Source organism: Aulonocara stuartgranti (genome assembly GCF_965226115.1).
Source record: "Aulonocara stuartgranti genome assembly, chromosome: 3".
NCBI classification, from domain to species: Eukaryota; Metazoa; Chordata; class Actinopteri; order Cichliformes; family Cichlidae; genus Aulonocara; species Aulonocara stuartgranti.
In genome coordinates, this window is record NC_138941.1 from 56,057,589 (window position 1) to 56,076,728 (window position 19,140).

General features: G+C 40.0%; 2 protein-coding genes across 3 annotated transcripts in view; both read left to right on the top strand.

The window, feature by feature from the left end:
* The window catches only part of tec (tec protein tyrosine kinase), a 36,301-nt gene extending 34,774 nt beyond the window's left edge, over positions 1–1,527 (top strand). The window contains exon 18 of the mRNA XM_082522160.1: positions 491–1,527. Within this exon, the coding sequence (XP_082378286.1) occupies positions 491–574 (84 nt within the window). The 3' untranslated portion in view covers positions 575–1,527. The remainder of the gene's footprint in view (positions 1–490) is intronic.
* Positions 1,528–1,669: 142 nt separating this feature from the next.
* Positions 1,670–12,814, top strand: LOC309699637 (endonuclease domain-containing 1 protein-like). Of its 2 annotated transcripts, XM_082522752.1 has the most exons (4): positions 2,750–3,162; positions 3,241–3,415; positions 8,554–8,904; positions 10,561–12,814. In XM_082522752.1, exons 3-4 carry the CDS (start codon positions 8,572–8,574, stop codon positions 11,284–11,286), a joined length of 1,059 nt encoding a protein of 352 aa, XP_082378878.1. In that variant the 5' UTR covers positions 2,750–3,162; positions 3,241–3,415; positions 8,554–8,571; the 3' UTR covers positions 11,287–12,814. The 2 variants fall into 2 exon arrangements, with proteins under 2 accessions (XP_082378879.1, XP_082378878.1); XM_082522753.1 differs by lacking the exons at positions 2,750–3,162; positions 3,241–3,415 and adding an exon at positions 1,670–1,774.
* Positions 12,815–19,140: the final 6,326 nt, after the last annotated feature.

Here is a 19,140-nt window from a genome sequence, read left to right on the forward strand (position 1 = left end):
GAAGCATCAAAACAAAGATTTAGTGCTTAGAATTTTTTATAATCATCTTACTCTGTGAATAGTTGCAGTTCTAGATTACAATAACACTTTACCTTGGAACACATTGCATGAAACACAAAAATCATAATGCAATAATTTGTTTTGTTTTGCTTTTTAACCTCTATTGACCTCTTTAGCTCAGCTGATTCTAACAGTGGTTTACTAATGGAGAAGTGAGAGCGCCTCGTTGCCCTGGGATTATGTGTCAATCATTGTTATTAAAATACACAACAACGCAAACATGAATGACTAGAACAAGAAAAACTCCCAAATGCTTTTTAATTGAGTTTTTTGGTACATGCACAAAAGCTGAACATTGACTCATTTAAAAATGCTTTTTCATATGGATAATTGGAAATGTCTCGTGATACGAGAACCCATCCTCTTACATGATATAAACATGTAAAAGTCCTGTATTCAAATATCTTTTGTCTTTTCTCTCTCTCTGCAGAGGACAGAGGACCGTCCCTCATTCGCCAATCTTTGCGTAATGATCTCCGAAGCTCTGGAGGACGACGAGGCAACTCCAAACTGACCAATCAGCTGCTCACACCCTCCATGGCTGCCATTCAGGAGCCACATCTAAAATGCCATGCAATGGTGCTTTATTGTGATTGGAATGGACCGATGAACTAAATGGGGAGGAAGGACCAATCGCACCAGTTCTAAACTCATTCTCCGCTCACTAAATCACATCAGCTCACAGCCATGAACACCTGCACCAGCAGTACTAAAGACAAAAGTTCACATCACATGTTGGTGGTATTTCAAGATGACTCACAGGGATGAACTGACAGCAACAATGAAGACACATAACAACAGGCTCTGCATGTACGATGCATTATTTGCTGACATGTTTCCTCCCACTCAGACACGAACAGGAAGCCGTTTGGTCAGAGACCTGTCAGCAAGAAAAAGCCACTGAAAGTATTTTTTTTTCAAGCTCAAGTTTCCATTAACTTTATACTCATTTGTGTTGCTCTGAAATCCATCAGGTCTACAGCAACCCATCTAGTGTCAATGTTGGGTTTATTCTGACCCATGCTAAATAAACAAACTTTTCAAATAGTGAATCTCATTATATTTGTTCTGGTAAAAGCTTTTCTATTGTTTCCTAAATAAAATAGTGGATTCTAATGAAACCCTGACCCTAACAGTAGAGGGGTCACCATTAAACTAACCTTTTAAAGTCAAAATATGGAACGTTTGCTTTATAAAAACTGCTCTCCCAAGTCTTTGAAATTCAAATCATAGGATTGTGTTTCGTGTTGGGGCTCAGGTTGGGGTCGTCACTGATGACCTAGACCTCACAGAGTTAAGGGAGTTACCCGTGTGTGCTCTTTATGTTGTGTACTTCCCCATCACCTCCCACACATAATATGTATAATGCAATGCATAATATTAGAGTACTGTAGAAAATAAATAAATAAATAAATAATTGTGTTACTTTTACAACTAAAAAATATAATAAAAGTTATACCATGTCAACATGCTGCAAGGCCAGTTTTCATTCTGTGATAACAAACATTGTATTTAGACATTTAGACTTTGACACAAGTTTGACATCAACGTCTTCAGAATAACATTGATGACAAATTGCTGACAGTGCATACTCTTCTCATAATAAAACTGCTGAACTACTCCATATTATTCGTATTTACACAACCGAGGAAGCGTTCCCAGTTTCCACAGCCATTTTCACGTGACAGGAGTTTCAGTGATAATCTTGAGAGTGGTAAGTTAAGTCTTCTTGCTGATTATTCAGTGTATTTGTCCTTTTTTAATATTGTGTGTGTATTACATTTAAAATGTAATCTTTAATCCTCTTGAATTTTCGCAGCTTTTTATATTTATGTGGACAAAGAATGAAATCATTCACCAATGCTAGAGAATTATATTTCAAAGCATTTACAAACTTTTGTGACGGCATTTTAGCTCATTGTCATGGTCGCCGAAGAATGAATGAGAAATGCAAAATCAGAACAAAGTATTTTATGGGTATAAATATTTAACTATTAAATATATAAAAATTTAACTTAAGGTAAATCATATACATGTAATGTTAAAATGCATATATACTTCAAATTATCATTCAAATGAAAATGTATTAAATTGAACACTGATGAAGTTGGTCTGAACAAAGAATTTACCTAATTAGAATATGTTGAACAGGAACAGATTATTAGTGTTTTGAAAACAACACATTCGGATGACAGATGAATATTTAATATTTATGAAGAAACATGAACTGACTTGAGGTGGTGTTTGTAGGCTGTATGCTCGCTATGTGACTTCCACTTAAATACTAAGAAAGTAACTGAGCATTGAGCGTCTCCATTAGTTACAGTTGCTATGCTTGTCAACATTTGAATCGTAGACTATTTATATATACTATTTATATAGTGCTTTTAAACACAGACATTCAACTTTCATGAAAAAGAAACTAGCCCATTTTGAAAGTGATGGCAGAAACACTTTGTAAAAATGTTGGGACAGGAGCAAAAATAAATCCTGGAAAAGTAAGTGGAAAATGAAACCGTAGCAGAAGCGTTTTGCAAATAATAAGATTAACTGGCAGCAAGTCAGTAACATGTTCGGGTATAAAAACATAAGCTTAGAGAGGCAGTGCTTCAGAGTAGTTCACCAATCTACAAAAAAGTAACTCTACAAAGTGCGGACAGTTTTCCTCATCTGAACATTGCCAAGACTTTAAATACCTCATCATGTATAGGGATGGGTATCGAAAACCGGTTCTTGTTGAGAACCGGTTCCCACTGTTTCAATTCCTTGGAATCGTTTGCCATTTTTGCAAACGATTCCCTTATCGATTCCAGTCGCCCCGAATGACGTCACCACGTTGCGGAGCGTCATTTACCTGGCAGGAAACATGGCGCCTAAGCGGCTCAAACGCTCAAAAGTTTGATTATACTTTATGAGAACCGATGACAACAGGGCAACTTGCAAAGTAGATATTTCATTTAAGGGAGGAAACACTACGAATATGCAAAAGCATTTGCTCACAAAACACGCGATGACACGCGTTTTTAATTCCGCTCCGGACTCGTGACTCTCAACCCAGCAGCAGCGCTAACGTTTGCACGTCCTCTCCCGTTAATGCGGCAGGTAAATAATCAACTAACAGTGCATATTATGTTAGCGCAATCTGCCTTATTACAAGACCTGCCATTACTGTACATGTAGGTGACCATGATGAGAGAGACAGACAGAGTCTGGCTGGCGCTCGCTGGTAGTTCTCGCTGCAGTCTACCGGTAGCGTCTCCTTTCAGGCCAGGATAGACTAATGTCACAGAGCAGTGTCTAAGTTTGTGGTAAAAGTCTTGCACCCATTTGCCACAGCAGATGCCCCCGATTTTTGGTAAGTGAATGTGTTTAATTGTGGGCAGGGACATTACTGGATATTCTTGTGTAATTGCCACAGAACAATTTATGTTATACTTTGTTATTGCTACAGAAGAATGTTGCAGCTTTAAGGCAGGGATGACTCCTGGAGTTGCTTTCTCACTGCATATGCTTTATTTCACAATCAGATCGATTCGATAACAAAAACATACAGCAGCTCCTCTCCTACTCCTAGCCCTTCGCTGCGGTGGAAAAAAGAACGACTTCAATCCCCTTCAAGGAACATACGTACAAAATAGTTTTCCTGATACACCAATGGGGCGTTCAATGCCATCTTGTAAATATGAGTACTCTGGCAGAGTAACAGTTCAAATGAAAAATACACCAGAACAAACAAGCAAACAAAAAAAGAAGTGTGGGGTACCTTTGAACCAATGAACAAAGTATAACAATTTATACTTTTTAACATAACCCGACCCCGTCAATATGTGATATGTCTCACAAGAATATTTATTTTATTATTTTACATTTACAATTTTTTTTCCTGGGGACCCTGTGACACCCCATTGAAGAGCCGTAGGCTGGATCTCTCAAGATCTCACTGTTGGGTTTGTAAGGCCATGTTACTCCTAAATTTCTATCTTGTTCAAAGAGAAGATATAAAACAAAGCTCTGAGCTAATCGACCTTAGTGTTCTCCTTTTTTTAAAAAAAAAAAAAGAATCGATAAGAGAATCGATAAAGAATCGAATCGTTAAACAGAATCGAAAATGGGAATCGGAATCGTTAAAATCTTATCAATACCCATCCCTAATCATGTATAGTGCAAAATATCAAAAGATTCAGAGAATCTGAAGAAATCTCTCTGCAGAAGGGAGAAGGCTGAAAATCAGTACTGGATGCCTGTGAGCATCGTGCCCTCAGGCGGCACCGCATTAAAGAACAGGCATGAATGTGGCATAGAAATAACATTTTCACAAATCATTTTCTGGTAACACAGGTCAGTGTGCCATCCATAAATGCAAGTCTCCTTCATTCAAATATAAACCATATATGATTTAAAAAAAAAAAAGCCACCATCTTCTCATCTAAAAGGGTCTGAAGCAAAGTGGAAAACTGTTCTGTGGGGACAATGAATTGAAACTCTATATATAATTTGAAAAACACTGACCCTGTAACCTCTAAAGAGCAGAGAGACCATTCGCCTTGCTATTGAGGATGTAACAGTCACGAAAACCATAACTGTCCGGGCCAATCAAAAACCATGGATGACAGGAGAGGTCTACAGGCTGCTGAAAGCTCGGAATGTTGCCTTCAGAGTTGGAGACGAGGCAAGCCTGAGGACAGCTAGGGCCAACCTTTCCCGTGGCATCAGAGAGGCTAAGAGACAGTACTCCAGGAAAATATCTCATCACTTCAAAGACAGCAGAGACTCACGGAGCCTGTGGCGGGGCATTCAGACCATCACAGATTACAAGCCCCCACCACAGACCTGTGATAGCACTATCTCCCTGCTGAACGAGCTGAACACTTTCTTTGCTCGCTTTGAAGTCCAAAACAGCACCACTGCACAGAAGACCCCACCCCCTCCTGGTGACCAGGTGATGACTCTGTCACCGGACAGCGTGAGGAGATCCCTCAGCAGGATCAATGCACGTAAAGCTCCGGGTCCTGACAACATTCCTGGTCGTGTACTGAGAGACTGTGCAGTGGAACTCACTGATGTCTTCACAGACATCTTCAACATATCACTCATCCAGGCTGTCGTCCCCACATGTTTTAAAGCCACCACAATCATTCCGGTTCCAAAAAAGTCATCTCCCTCCTGCTTTAATGACTACCGTCCTGTTGCACTTACTCCCATCCTGATGAAGTGCTTCGAACGACTAGTCATGCAACACATCAAGACTGTCCTGCCCCCCTCCCTGGATCCCTTCCAGTTTGCCTATCGGCCCAACCGCTCAACCGATGATGCCATCTCCACTGCACTCCACTCGGCACTCACACACCTGGACAAAAATGACTCATATGTTCGAATGCTGTTCATAGATTTCAGTTCAGCATTCAACACCATAATCCCCCAACAGCTCATTCAAAAACTGGTCCAGCTGGGGCTCAACACCTCACTGTGCAACTGGCTGTTGGATTTCCTCACCGGAAGACCTCAAGCAGTACGGGTTGGCAGTAATACATCCAGCACCATCATTTTAAACACGGGGGCCCCGCAGGGATGTGTGCTGAGCCCCCTCCTCTTCACTCTGCTGACCCATGACTGCACTCCATCATACAGCTCCAACCTCTTCATCAAGTTTGCGGACGACACAACGGTGGTGGGTCTCATTAGCAACAGGGATGAGACCGACTACAGAAGTGAGGTGAGACGCCTGGCCACGTGGTGTGCTGACAACAATCTCTCTCTGAATGTGGAGAAGACGAAGGAGATTGTTGTGGACTTCAGAAGAATGCACACCCAACATGCTCCTCTGACCATTGACGGAGCGTCTGTGGAGAGAGTGAGCAGCACCAAGTTCTTGGGTGTGCACATCACAGAGGATCTCTCCTGGACGTACAACACCACAGCACTGGCCAAGAAATCACAGCAGCGTCTCTTCTTTCTCCGCAAACTAAGAAGAGCAGGAGCACCAGCCCCCATCATGTACACTTTCTACAGAGGCACCATCGAGAGCATCCTGTCGAGCTGCATCACTGTGTGGTTTGGAGCCTGCAATGCGTCCTGTCATAGAACCCTCCAACGCATAGTGAGAGCTGCAGAGAGGATCATTGGTGTCTCTCTCCCCTCCCTCCAGGACATTTACAGCACCCGTCTCACTAAAAAAGCCCTTTGCATAGCGGCTGATCCCACGCACCCAATGCAAAGCTTCTTCAAGCTGCTGCCGTCGGGGAGGAGACTGCGGAGTCTCCAGGCCAGGACCAGCAGGCTGAAGGACAGCTTCATCCATCAGGCTGTCAGGAAGCTTAACTCCCTCCCGATTCTGCCCCCTCTCCCCTCTCTCCTCCACGGTCTCACTGAACTCTGTCACACACACACAAACACACACACTCTCTGACTCACTCACTGGCCTGCACCAGTTACCAGTCACTTTGTGGAGCATTGGACTGCCATTACCTCATAAGACTTTGTTGTTACACTTTCTCTTACCGTACATTACTAAATCTCCATTTGCACTATTTGCCTATTTGCACTACTCTGCCTGGTTTACACTCAATGTCACTTACCCATTATATTGTATATTGTATAGCTTTCTTGTTATATGTAAAATTGTATTTATTTACATTTTTACTTTTTAATTATTTTACTTGCATTTTTTAAATCACTTTTATATTTAAATATATTTAAATGTTCATTTGCTATTTATCTAGGGATTGAAGAGTAACGCAATTTCTATTCTCCGTATGTCCTGTACATGTGGAAGAATCGACAAATAAAGTTGACTTTGACTTTGACTTTGATCAGACAGTTCCAAAGCCTACAGCTCTGATGGATACCAATTGGTATCCAGTGATGTATTAGTGCCTATGGAATTGGCAGCTTGCACATCTGGAAAGGCATCAACAATGGTGAAAGATATATACAGGTCAGATAAATATCCACTCCCATTCAGATGTCTTTTTTAGGGAAGGTCTTGCATATTTCAGCAAAAAGGCACAATACATCTATTACAACAGCATGGCTTCACAGTAGAAGAGTCTGGGTGCTGAATTGGCCTGCCTGCAGTCCAGACCTTCTGGGAACTGAAAAGATTTGGAGTATCATAAAATGAAAAATGCGGCAAAGAAGACCCTGGACTGCTGAGCAGCTAAAATCCAACATCAGACAAGACAGTGAGATAACATTACTCTCCCCAAATTCCAATAATTGTTGTCCTCAGTTCGCAGAATTGACAGGGAAGTAAATAAAAGTTTTTTGAAACATGCTGCTGCCATCAAATTCAAAATGAGTTAATATTTTTTTAATTGTGATTTTCTTTCCCTCTTTAAACATTTGATATGTTTCTATGTTATATTTAGAATAAATACAAATTCAAATTTTATTTTATTTGTCACGTACACAGTCATACACAGTACGATATGTAGTGAAATGCTTGGACAACTGCTCGTGACCTAAAGAAAACAAAAAAGGAAAAGGCTATGAATAAGATAGGAAATAAATATGAAAAATTAAAAAGGGTAAATTTAACTAGGAAGGAATAAAATATAAATTAAGGTTAAAAATGAAATAACTGTACAACACAAATTAGAATGAAGGGTAAATTTAACTGGGAAAGAATAAGATAAAATATATAAATTAAAGTTGAAAATAAAATAACTGTACAACAAAATACACAATATAGAACTATATAAGAATGTATGAAGAAATCTAAATATAAATAAATATATACACAATAACAGCAGCTGTACAAGTATTAACCGGAAATTAAGAATATAGTGACCAGTGTTGTGCAAAAAAAAAATAAATCACCAAGTCACTTCGCCAGTTTAGGAATGAAATGACGTAGGACCTTCAAACTGATACCACAGGTGTATCTATTAAAAATCTCGGACGAGTTTGAATCTCATTGACCTTGATGTCACAGTATCAGAGGTGAGAGTAAGTTTTCTGAAACTCTTGTGAAAGTGATAAGGTGACAAAAGATGTTGAAATTGTTACCACAGGTGTGTCTACTGGTGCTCTATAAGCCACCTGTAACCACATATTAAAACAGTACCTTATTCTATGAAAGTAAGCAGTATACTTTAGAATGTTTTCTGCCAGCAATGAATGACTTAATATCCGTCATCATAACTGTTTATTTCACTTGCTTACACCACCCTTCAACTTCTTTTTAAGCCAAAGCACACTCTCTGAGAAAGACCTACTTTGTACTTACAGGCCTTCCAAGAAAGGAAGGCCTGTAAGTACACAGTCTGCAAATGCAGAGAAGTAGAATCACAATGGCTCATTAAATGCAAGATCACTGCAGCTTGATGTTATCGTTTCCACTTATGCAACCCTGGTACATATCTGTTGTAGAATCGAGACCTGTTGTCATTATGTGTAGGCTAGCATTACTCCTCTACACAGGTTGTTCAGTCTTGTCCAAAAATTTTAAGGTGTATTGCTGATGAGTTTTTTTGTTTTTTCATCTGACCACAGGACACATCTCAGTTGAGGATGTCATCAATACAAACCTGTTTCCTGTCCATCCCTGCCCTGCTCTTCCTAGTCCTTCCAATAGATCCCACTTTAGCTGAAGTGGTCACATCAGTATCAATCTGTAAACAATTTCTTCTTGAGGAAACTCCCCCTCAGGTCCCTGGTGTCTTGGAAAGTGGAAATATCCTGAACCAGAACCAGTACAAGCCTATATGCCAGACTTATAAGAACAAGAGAAGGTTTTTAACTCTCTATGACATCAAGAACAAGATTCCAGTATTTTCTGCATACAAGTACATTGGAGACGTAGAAATAAAGCGACCCCGCAGTCATTGGCAGATAGAGCCACAGGTAGGTCTCACAGACTGTAAATCAAACTTTTATTTATATCTTACAATGTGCTACTGTACAGGGTGGGCCATTTATATGGATACACCATAATAACATGGGAATGGTTGGTGATATTAAAGTCCTGTTTGTGGCACATTAGTATATGTGAGGGGGCAAACTCCTCAAGATGGGTGGTGACCATGGTGGCCATTTAGAAGTCAGCCATCTTGGATACAACTTCTGTTTTTTCAATAGGAAATGTCACAAGAAAAACAATGGTGTGCTTGGTTTCAACGTAACTTTATTCTTTCATGAGTTATTTACAAGTTTCTGACCACTTATAAAATGTGTTCAATGTGCTGCCCATTGTGTTGGATTGTCAATGCAACCCTCTTCTCCCACTCTTCACACACTGATAGCCATCCAGTATCCGTAGTTTCAGGTGCTGCACATCTCGTATCTTCACACCATAGACAATTGCCTGTAGATGAACCCAAAGATAAAAGTCTAAGGGGGTCAGATCGGGAGACCTTGGGGGCCATTCAACTGGCCCACAATGACCAATCCACTTTCCAGGAAACTGTTCATCTAGGAATGCTCGGACCTGGCACCCATAATGTGGTGGTGCACCATCTTGCTGGAAAAACTCAGGGAACGTGCCAGCTTCAGTGCACATCATGTAGCAATTTCAAATATCCAGTGGCCTTGAGGTTTCCATTGATGAAGAATGGACCCACTATCATTGTATCCCATATACCACACCAAACCATCACTTTTGTTGGTCCAACAGTCTTGGAGGGATCCATCCAATGTGGGTTAGTGTCAGACTAATAGCCGTGGTTTTGTTTGTTAACTTCACCGTTCACATAAAAGTTTGCCTCATCACTGAACAAAATCTTCTGCGTGAACTGAGGGTCCTGTTCCAATTTTTGTTTTGCCCATTCTGCAAATTATGTGCGCCAATCTGGGTCATCCTCGTTGAGATGCTGCAGTAGCTGGAGTTTGAAAGGGTGCCATTTGTGAGTAGCTAATATCCGCTGAAGGGATGTTCGACTAATGCCACTCTCCAGTGACATGCGGCGAGTGCTACGCTGTTGGCTCTTGCTGAATGAAGCTAGGACAGCCACTGATGTTTCTTCATTAGTGACAGTTTTCTTGCGTCCACATTTTGGCAAATCCAACACTGAACCAGTTTCACGAAACTTAGCAAGCAGTTTGCTAACTGTAGCATGGGAGATGGGTGGTCTTGCAGGGTGTCTTGCCTTGAAATCTGCTGCAATGACCCGGTTACTGCGTTCACCAGATATCAACACAATTTCGATCCGCTCCTCACGGACATGTCAATGGCTGTGAACAAAGAGAAACTTGTAAATAACTCATGAAATAATAAAGTTACGTTGAAACCAAGCACACCGTTGTTTTTCTTGTGACGTTACCAATAAGTTTGATGTGTCACATGGCCTTCTTCCTATTGAAAAAACAAAAGTTGTATCCAAGATGGCCGACTTCTAAATGGCCACCATGGTCACCACCCATCTTGAGGAGTTTGCCCCCTCACATATACTAATTTGCCACAAACAGGACTTTAATATCACCAACCATTCCCATTTTATTACGGTGTATCCATATAAATGGCCCACCCTGTATATTCATAACTAACTGTAAGCCTCTTTGCAGCTTGAGAATGAAAATGACAGCAATAACATGAGGAGAAAAGACAAAGAGAAGATCTACAATCACCAGGCTGTAGACACTGATTTCAAATCCAATGGAACATATGACAAAGGTCACATATTTCCAAGCTCTCATGCATTCACTAAAGATGACAAAATGGCTACTTTCACCCTGACCAACATTGTTCCACAAGCAAGAACTTTCAACCAGGGAAGCTGGAACAAAATGGAGAGGTGCATCAAATGTGTTATGGACAAATACTGCAAAAATAGCAGTGGTGTCACTGAAGTTTTTGTGGTAACTGGAGCACAACCCAGCTCTAACAACATCCTCAACAACAAGATTAACATTCCCTCCATGCTCTGGTCGGCATTCTGCTGCTACAGCTCCAACATGGACATGTGGATCGCTAGCGCACACTGGGGCGAAAATGTTCCAGATGAATCTAAACACAAATATCTACAGACCAAGACTCTGTCAGAACTGCACAACAAACTGAGGACAGCAGACTCTGAGTTTAACATGTTTCCTGGAACACAGTGTCCTCTACACAAGACTGTCTCACAGTTTTACCCAGATATCAAAAACTGCTTCTGCCCCTCATCCATATCAACCACTTCTGCCCCTAGCAATTTAACAACTCCCACTCCACCTTCTGGTTCAACCACATTACAACTGACCCCCACGCTTCAAATTCTACTCCTAACACATCTGTTTCTCTACTTTTAACACCTTCTATTAGCTCTATGTCAGATTGGTGACCTGACCTGGGTGTTCCCCACCTCTCGCCCTATGGTAGCTGGGATAGGCTCCAGTGCAACCATTGACCCTATTTAACATAAGAAGAAGAGAATGGATGGATAGATGGATGAATTCCCATGATGCACTTCATCGTGTTTCTTCTTCAGTCACCATTTTCACTTGCTATGGGATTATTCACCTCTCTCCCTTCACCCCCACTGCAGATGCCTCCATGCTGCTACATCGTCAAAAACCGGCTCTCCCATTTGAACATCTGCCTTGCTTACTATGATCTGGCTCTCCAGTTACTACATCTACTCCTCTTACTATGATGGGCTTTTATCTACAACATCATTCAACATCAGAATTTTAACTCAATATCTGACCTTGTGATTGTGACATTTGAAACATCAGGCTCAGTTTTCTCTCTGAACTTTGCCCCTAGAGGGACTAATACTGTGCAGACCAAGGATAGATAGAGCTGATTACAATAAACAATGCAAATATTTTCATTAATCTCTAGAACTGATTTCGGGAAACTTGAGATTCAGTATCTTGCCCAATGAAGAATGACAATAGCAATGCAAACAGAACTAGTAAATATGAACAATTAGTGATAAATTCAGACAGATTTATCAAGGTAACACAAGAACATTCACTGCCTGGACTAGCATATGGATGCTATGCACCACGGGGAATGCAAAGATACAGTTAGAAACAACTCCCCTCAACAAAAATGCACAGGTCTTGCAATAAACTGATAGCAACAAAGATTGCGACAGCTAATAAACGTATTAATACTCTCAGCTGCTTCATAAACGCACAGAAGGAAATGCCCACTGCATGGTAAGCCTCACAATGACTAGTTAAATTGGCTGCTGTAGCGAGAAGGGTAACCAGTCATGAGATGGTGATTAGGTTTTTCACCACAAGGTGTCACTGCTATTTAAAAATTATTCTGTGAAAAGTGATCATTGTTTTTCCAGCTAACTTCATTATTGGCCCATTTATTCACCTGATTCTTCCTGCTCTTGTTCAAACTTGTACAATGTTTTAAATCTGCACCACTGATTCATCCTCTTTAAAGACAGCTTGCTGTCTTTAACAGTCTCATTATTTACTTGACTTGTTTATATGCGGATTTCTCCAAAACATGTGTTGATCACAGTTATTGACAGAATGGTATGATAAGTATTGTTTTGACTTGTGCAGGACTCGTATGTGTCACTTTTTCACAGAACATCATCTTCAAGATCTGGCGATAAACCAAATTGGCCAGCAGGTGTCACACAAAGCACCGTGTGGATCTTTTCTTTGGTGTTAGATCAATAAAACCAACTGTCAAGAAAAATATAATTGCTTTTTCCTAATTATGATTACATTCACAGATTTTCATTTTTATATGTATTTATATTCTCTATGTTTTATACAAGTAGTTTTTGCCAGGCCTGCAGCGCCTGTTTTGATCTATTTGATCAAAACTATTTGATTATTGTGTGCATGCAGTTTGTTTCAGTTTCAGTTGCTTCTCTTTTTTTCCCTTATTTTAATCTTTTGTCTTTTACTTTTTTGTCTTTTACTTATTATTGTAGGTGGTTATTTGTTTTAGTTTTCTCTTTGATCATTGTCTCTAGGATTCTAAAAATGTGATTTTTGAGTTTAACAAATTTATTACATGAAATTCCAGTCATGTCAACGCAAATGCTTCACTGACTATTCACAGAACAACACAACAATTTACGGTATATGTCACATGTCATATAATTTTATGTAAAGGTAAAGGTAACAGTGGTCGCCATGGTAATCAGAGTAAGCTGGGCGAGTGGCTCCAGCAGATGCCAGGACCAAGATCCAAGATCTCTGTCCAGAGGAGCGCAGTCCTAGGAACAGCAAAGGTACTCCACTGTTAGAGGACCCGACCTTAAAGGATAAAGACCATATTTTAAGTATTTCATTAATCATTTTCCTATTTGATTTATTTTCCCTTTAATTAAACTGGACATCACTTTAAATACTTCTAAATTTGAAATGTCCTATTAAAGAATCTCTGATAACAATGAATTAAAATTCCAGTTTTAGTGGCATTCGAAGGATGTCTCGCTGTTCTCACCTCACTGTACCCTCACCTGCTAAAACTTTATACAAGCTGCTATGAAATTAAACAACCTAGAAGATAACATAAAATAGCATGTGTTTTCTGACATAACTGAAATCTAATCTTTACGAAAAATCGGATAGTGTTACACACATAACTATGTGTTATCTGAAAATGCACAGGTGTGCACTTATGCAGAAACATTTCAGAGACACACCCAATGAGATAAAGAACAAAAAGGTTTGCAAAACAAAAAGTATCACCTGATGCAGAGTTAAGACGACCCAGCTCCAATAATAGATCATATTTAAGCAAAGCAGCAGCTTGTTGTGCATTTAAATATTATCAGCTGTGTTATAACCATTGTGACAAAATGGTAAATTGAGAGCTAATTTACCTTTGCCACATCAATAGCAATCATGAAAGTGGGGTTTTGTTATGGGAATTTTGGCATTACAGTTTTTCTGGTTTAAGATTTTTCATTGAGGTTATTTGTTGTTAACAATGAAAACTGTAATTAACAACTGCCAACTGTTAACACTAGATTGCTTTTAGAGTCAGCTGTGTACTGCTTGGTACAGAGACACAAGTTCCAATATTCTATTCTATTCTATTTTGGGGCCATGAAAGGCTTTAAAAGTATAATCCTAAAATCAGTTCTTAAACAAATGGGCAGTTGGTGCAGAGTCATTAAAACCGGTGTAATATCCCCACATTTCTTGGGCAATTACAGCGACTGAGAATAAAAGGATCATTAATCATATGAGTGTCAGCAAAACTCACAGTATTAGGCTAATAATAATAATAATAATAATAAAAAATAAAAATAATAATTTTAGTTATAGTTTTTGTAACATTTTAAAACACGTAAAACTCTTCTGAATCTGGATTTAAAAAACACAAAATAAATGTACTGTATGGATCCCAACAGGGGATCAAATAATTATTTAATAATAATAATTGTGGTTTGTAGTCTAAAGTGCTTTGGGTGATCGGTGATGCTAGAAAAGCTCAAGTTAAAAATTTGTTTGCTGTTTTTAACCCTGTTTGGTTTGGTGGTTTTGGTTTCCGGCAGATTGAAATGGTTGCCTGTATTTCATATGGAAAATGGCAGCTGAAGACTTGCTTGCAGCTTGCACAATTTCATAGTGATTGGTGGTTGCCAGAGGGTTACTGGTCTCTGGACCTGTCCGACTGGCTCATTTGCACAGTGAATGCTAGTTGTGCTCTTTACTCATCTATGAGTTTGATGGCATCTGCAGCAAAAAGAATTCATGTGATATAATCAGCTACATAATGCCAACTGTTGGAGACTAAAGCAGTCCCTTTCCCTTTTCTGAGCTGGTATCTAAAAAATGTTATCTAATTCTAATCAGTCTCACTTGGTTGGCAGTTTTAAATGATCTGCCTTTCAAAGAAATGTCCCAAAAACCTGTTTCAGCAGGAATTGTATCTCTTTAAGTATGCCAGGCTCTTTAAAAGGCAGGAACCTATAGTGTTTGCTACTCTGTTTTCAGAGCTGAGCTGTTGCTTTCCAAACCTGCGATCGTTGTGATCCCTCCAGTAACTGGCATGATGGCAAACAGTGAGTATAAATTATAAATGGTAAATGGCCTGTATTTATATAGCGCTTTACTAGTCCCTAAGGACCCCAAAGCGCTTTACATATCCAGTCATCCACCCATTCACACACTGGTGATGGCAAGCTACATTGTAGCCACAGCCACCCTGGGGCGCACTGACAGAGGCGAGGCTGCCGGACCAACCCGTTCTCACTCCCAAAGCGTAACATTTTACGCTAGGTGACAAATCGTCACCATATTACGTTTTCGGCTACCCACCACGTTCCTAAATGACGACCTCGGAAAAAGAGGAAATATGAGAACCGTCTGGACTGAACCTACACATGTTCGCTCTTTTTCTTCAAATCGCTTAGAAACACGCTATTTAACATCATTAAAGTCCTGGTTACGGTCTGGAATAAGGTTATGGTTAGGGCTAGGGATAAGGTTAGGTTTAGGGCTGGAATACAGGGCAGGAACGTCTATTACCGCGGGAGCGTCATTGCACTGGATTCCAGCCATAACCCACCGCGTACCATAAGAACGCTGAAGGTCTCCTTTCGCGTTCCTCAGGAACGCCGCGGGACGTGACAAAACGTCGACATGTTACGCCTCGGGAGTGAGAACGCTCTGGCCGGACACTGGCGCCACCGGGCCCTCTGACCACCACCAGTAGGCAACGGGTGAAGTGTCTTGCCCAAGGACACAACGACCGAGACTGTCCAAGCCGGGGCTCGAACCGGCAACCTTCCGATTACAAGGCGAACGCCCAACTCTTGAGCCACGATCGCCCCATACATTTTATTTTTTTAATTATAAATATATATAAATGACCTGACAACTAGAAAAAGGTTGAACAAGAATCATTTGTCTGAAATTACAAAAAAAAAAAATTAAAAGAAATTAAAAATTTGAAAATTCTGGTTCAAATTTTTGACAATATATATAAAGGACCTCATGAGAGCCGTACAACAGTGAGTCTCTACAGCCATCTGTAAAACATGGTGAACGCTCTGACCTGATTCAGGGCTGCACTTTAGCCAGTGATGTTGGAGATCTTGCTAAAATTGATGGAATTATGAGTTATGCTCAATCAGATTTTGATCCACCATGCAATATCTGTCTGTAAATTTCTGGAAAAGTTCCTTTTTTAGAATGACGATGATCCCTAACACACTACCAATGTAGTGTGTTGACAAGGAACAGAATAGAAGGCAGCCGACATTCAAAAAAGATGTTTGAATGACTGAAGAGAGCAGGCAGTTTTGAAGAATAAAGTTGGTCACACCAGCTACAACTTAGAGTTGTACAAACTCTGTTTTTGCCTTATATCCTATATTTCCATGTGCTTGTACACAATTTAATAAATTGCTACATTTATTTACCATTTTCCCAGTAAAATATTAAAAAAACAAAACAAGAGGTGGGTAGAGACTTTCACACTGTACTGTAATAATAGTCCAGCAACAGATAATAAATCCATTGCTGATATGTTTATTAACACCTGTTTATCTTCAGGACATCAATGTGTGGTGTCGAGTAACTTTGCACTTTTTTCAGATATTTTTCAGTTCTATTTCATTACATTCAGTTTGATTTATATATTTTATTTATTTGCACAGGGTAAAAATATTTCCACACAAATGCTTGTAAATAAGGCCCAATTATTCCAATCACATTACCGTACACTTCAATGCACATATTTCCCTTCTTCCTAGCTAAACATAAAGAAATCACAGGTAGCTCAATGCTTTCACACAGTACTACTGTTATTAGTCCACCAAGAGAAAAAAGATACATTGATAAGAAAAATTAAATTGAAGCCTTTTGTGCTTGGCTTTCATCATCATTTTCACTTTTTCAGAGAGTTTTCCCGACAGTTAAAGTTTGCAGTCAGACATGAATCCAGATGAGTTTGATATTCTGTGAATGAATACCAGACGACAAACAACCATATCACCAAACCAGCCGTACACCAACTAGTTCGACTTAAACAAATAAACTTTATTTTCAGTTATTATCAAACTGTCAGTGTGATGAGTTTATACAAATCAATTGAATTGAATTTTATTAAATTTTATTTCCATATTGCCAAATCACATTGATACTCATCTCAAGGCACTTTATTCTTTGCACACTTTATATTGAAAGGTAAAAAGCCTAAAAAAACACTGAGAGGAAAAACACCCCAATAAGCAGACAACCCCCTATGAGCAAGCACTAGTTGACAGTAGGAAGAAGAACTCCCTTTTAACAGAAAGTAGTAAGTAGGTCAGATCCTGTAATTACAAAAAAAAGGGATATAAAGGGAAACAAAATGCTATCACTTAGGGAAAGCACAGGGGACGTATCGACCAGTAAATCAACAGCTTTACTTTTACACTGAGCTCTGTCTTCACCACAACAGACCGGTGCGACATCTGCATCACTGCAGCTGTGACCATGAAGCATTTGTCAACTGAAACATATTCCATGATCTCTTGTCTTATCTTGTCTCTCATTTCACCCCTTTCTTTGCTTCACCTGGAAATAAACGTGTTGCTATAGAGAGAAATTGCTGTGGGGCAGTATACAGATTCAACAAGGCTGTTGGTTCCAAACAATTCAAATTTACTGACCTACGCACGGTGCTGAGAGCAAAATAGGTTTGTACACATTTCATAAATCTGACAGTATTTTTATATGGTGGCATATTTTTATTTTTTGCACAGGGTAAGAACGTTCCCACACAAATGTTAGTAAATGAGGCCCAATTTTTCCTAACACACCAGTGCTGTGCACAGACGTTTAAAGGGGCGGGTGTTCAAAGTTAAAAAGTGGCACAGAGAACCAGGCTGAATATGAAAGACCCACATTCATCAAGAATCTAATATGGAATTACATTATGCTATATCGCTGTCATTAGGTGGGGACAATGCAAAGCAAACGTAGCATATGTGTTACCTGATGGGTACAATGTTGCTGCTGCTCCTGCTGCTGATAGTGCTGGAGGGCAGGGCTGTGCTGATCTGAGACTGTAGACATTAAAAAGTGCACAGGAGAAATGGTAGCTGATTAAACAAGTGTTATGAGATAATAATAAAATGCAAAGATTGGTGACAGTGCTTGGAACCATAAGGCAACAGATTTAAAAAACTGTGGGAAATGAACTGAAACTGGAATATTACTAGGGAAAAACAAATGGGTGGTCATGGTAGGGTAACAATGTAGCAAAAAAAATCTATACACATAAAACATGCACACATACACACGTGTGCATACAGTGACATTTTGGTGTCACTTTGATGGACAGAGCTACAGAGCCATGACACCCTCATCCAGTTAGCTAGCGGCTAATGACCACCACTACTTGTGCAGTTAATAAAAGTACGGCTAATGTTTTGTTGCACTGTTGCACACACAGTGTGCTCATTTGTTTCAATTCGTCAGTTGCCACAAGAAAACTTAACAACGTGTACACAAAAAATGTGCATACTCTTTGCGAGCTCGTTCCCGGCTCGTAACCAGCGCCCTCTGCCATCAAGGGTGAGCATTGGTTTATGGTCATCATGTGACTGATGCAAGCCAGATCCTTTTATTTAGTAAAATGTAAATGTTACTGTTGATGGGTACAGGCAGGGGAAGGTGCTCAAATCCCTGCTTCCCTTTTGATGCCTTATATCATCTATTTCATCGATTTGTACGTTTTCACACAATTCAATGCACATATTTCCCTTTTTCCTAGCTAAACATAAAGAAACTACAGGTAGCTCAATGCTTTTACACAGTACTACTGTATTATTAGTCCACCAAGAGAAAAAAATATATAAATTGATAAAAAATAAAAAATGATTAAAGCCTTTTGTGCTTGTAAAATGGTCTGTATTTGTATAGCGCTTTACTTGGTCCTAAGGACCCCAAAGCGCTTTACACTATACACAATCATTCACACACTGGTGATGGCAAGCTACAGTGTAGCCACAGCACTATCAGAGGCAAGGCTGCCGGACACTGGTGCCACCGGGCCCTCTGGTGGTGCCTACTCTGACCACCACCAGTAGGCAATGAGTGAAGTGTCTTGCCCAAGGACACAACGACCGAGACTGTCGGAGCCGGGGCTCGAACCGACAACCTTCCGATTACAAGACGAACGCCCAACTCTTGAGCCACGATCGCCCCATCAATTGGCTTTCATCAGCAGGTGTT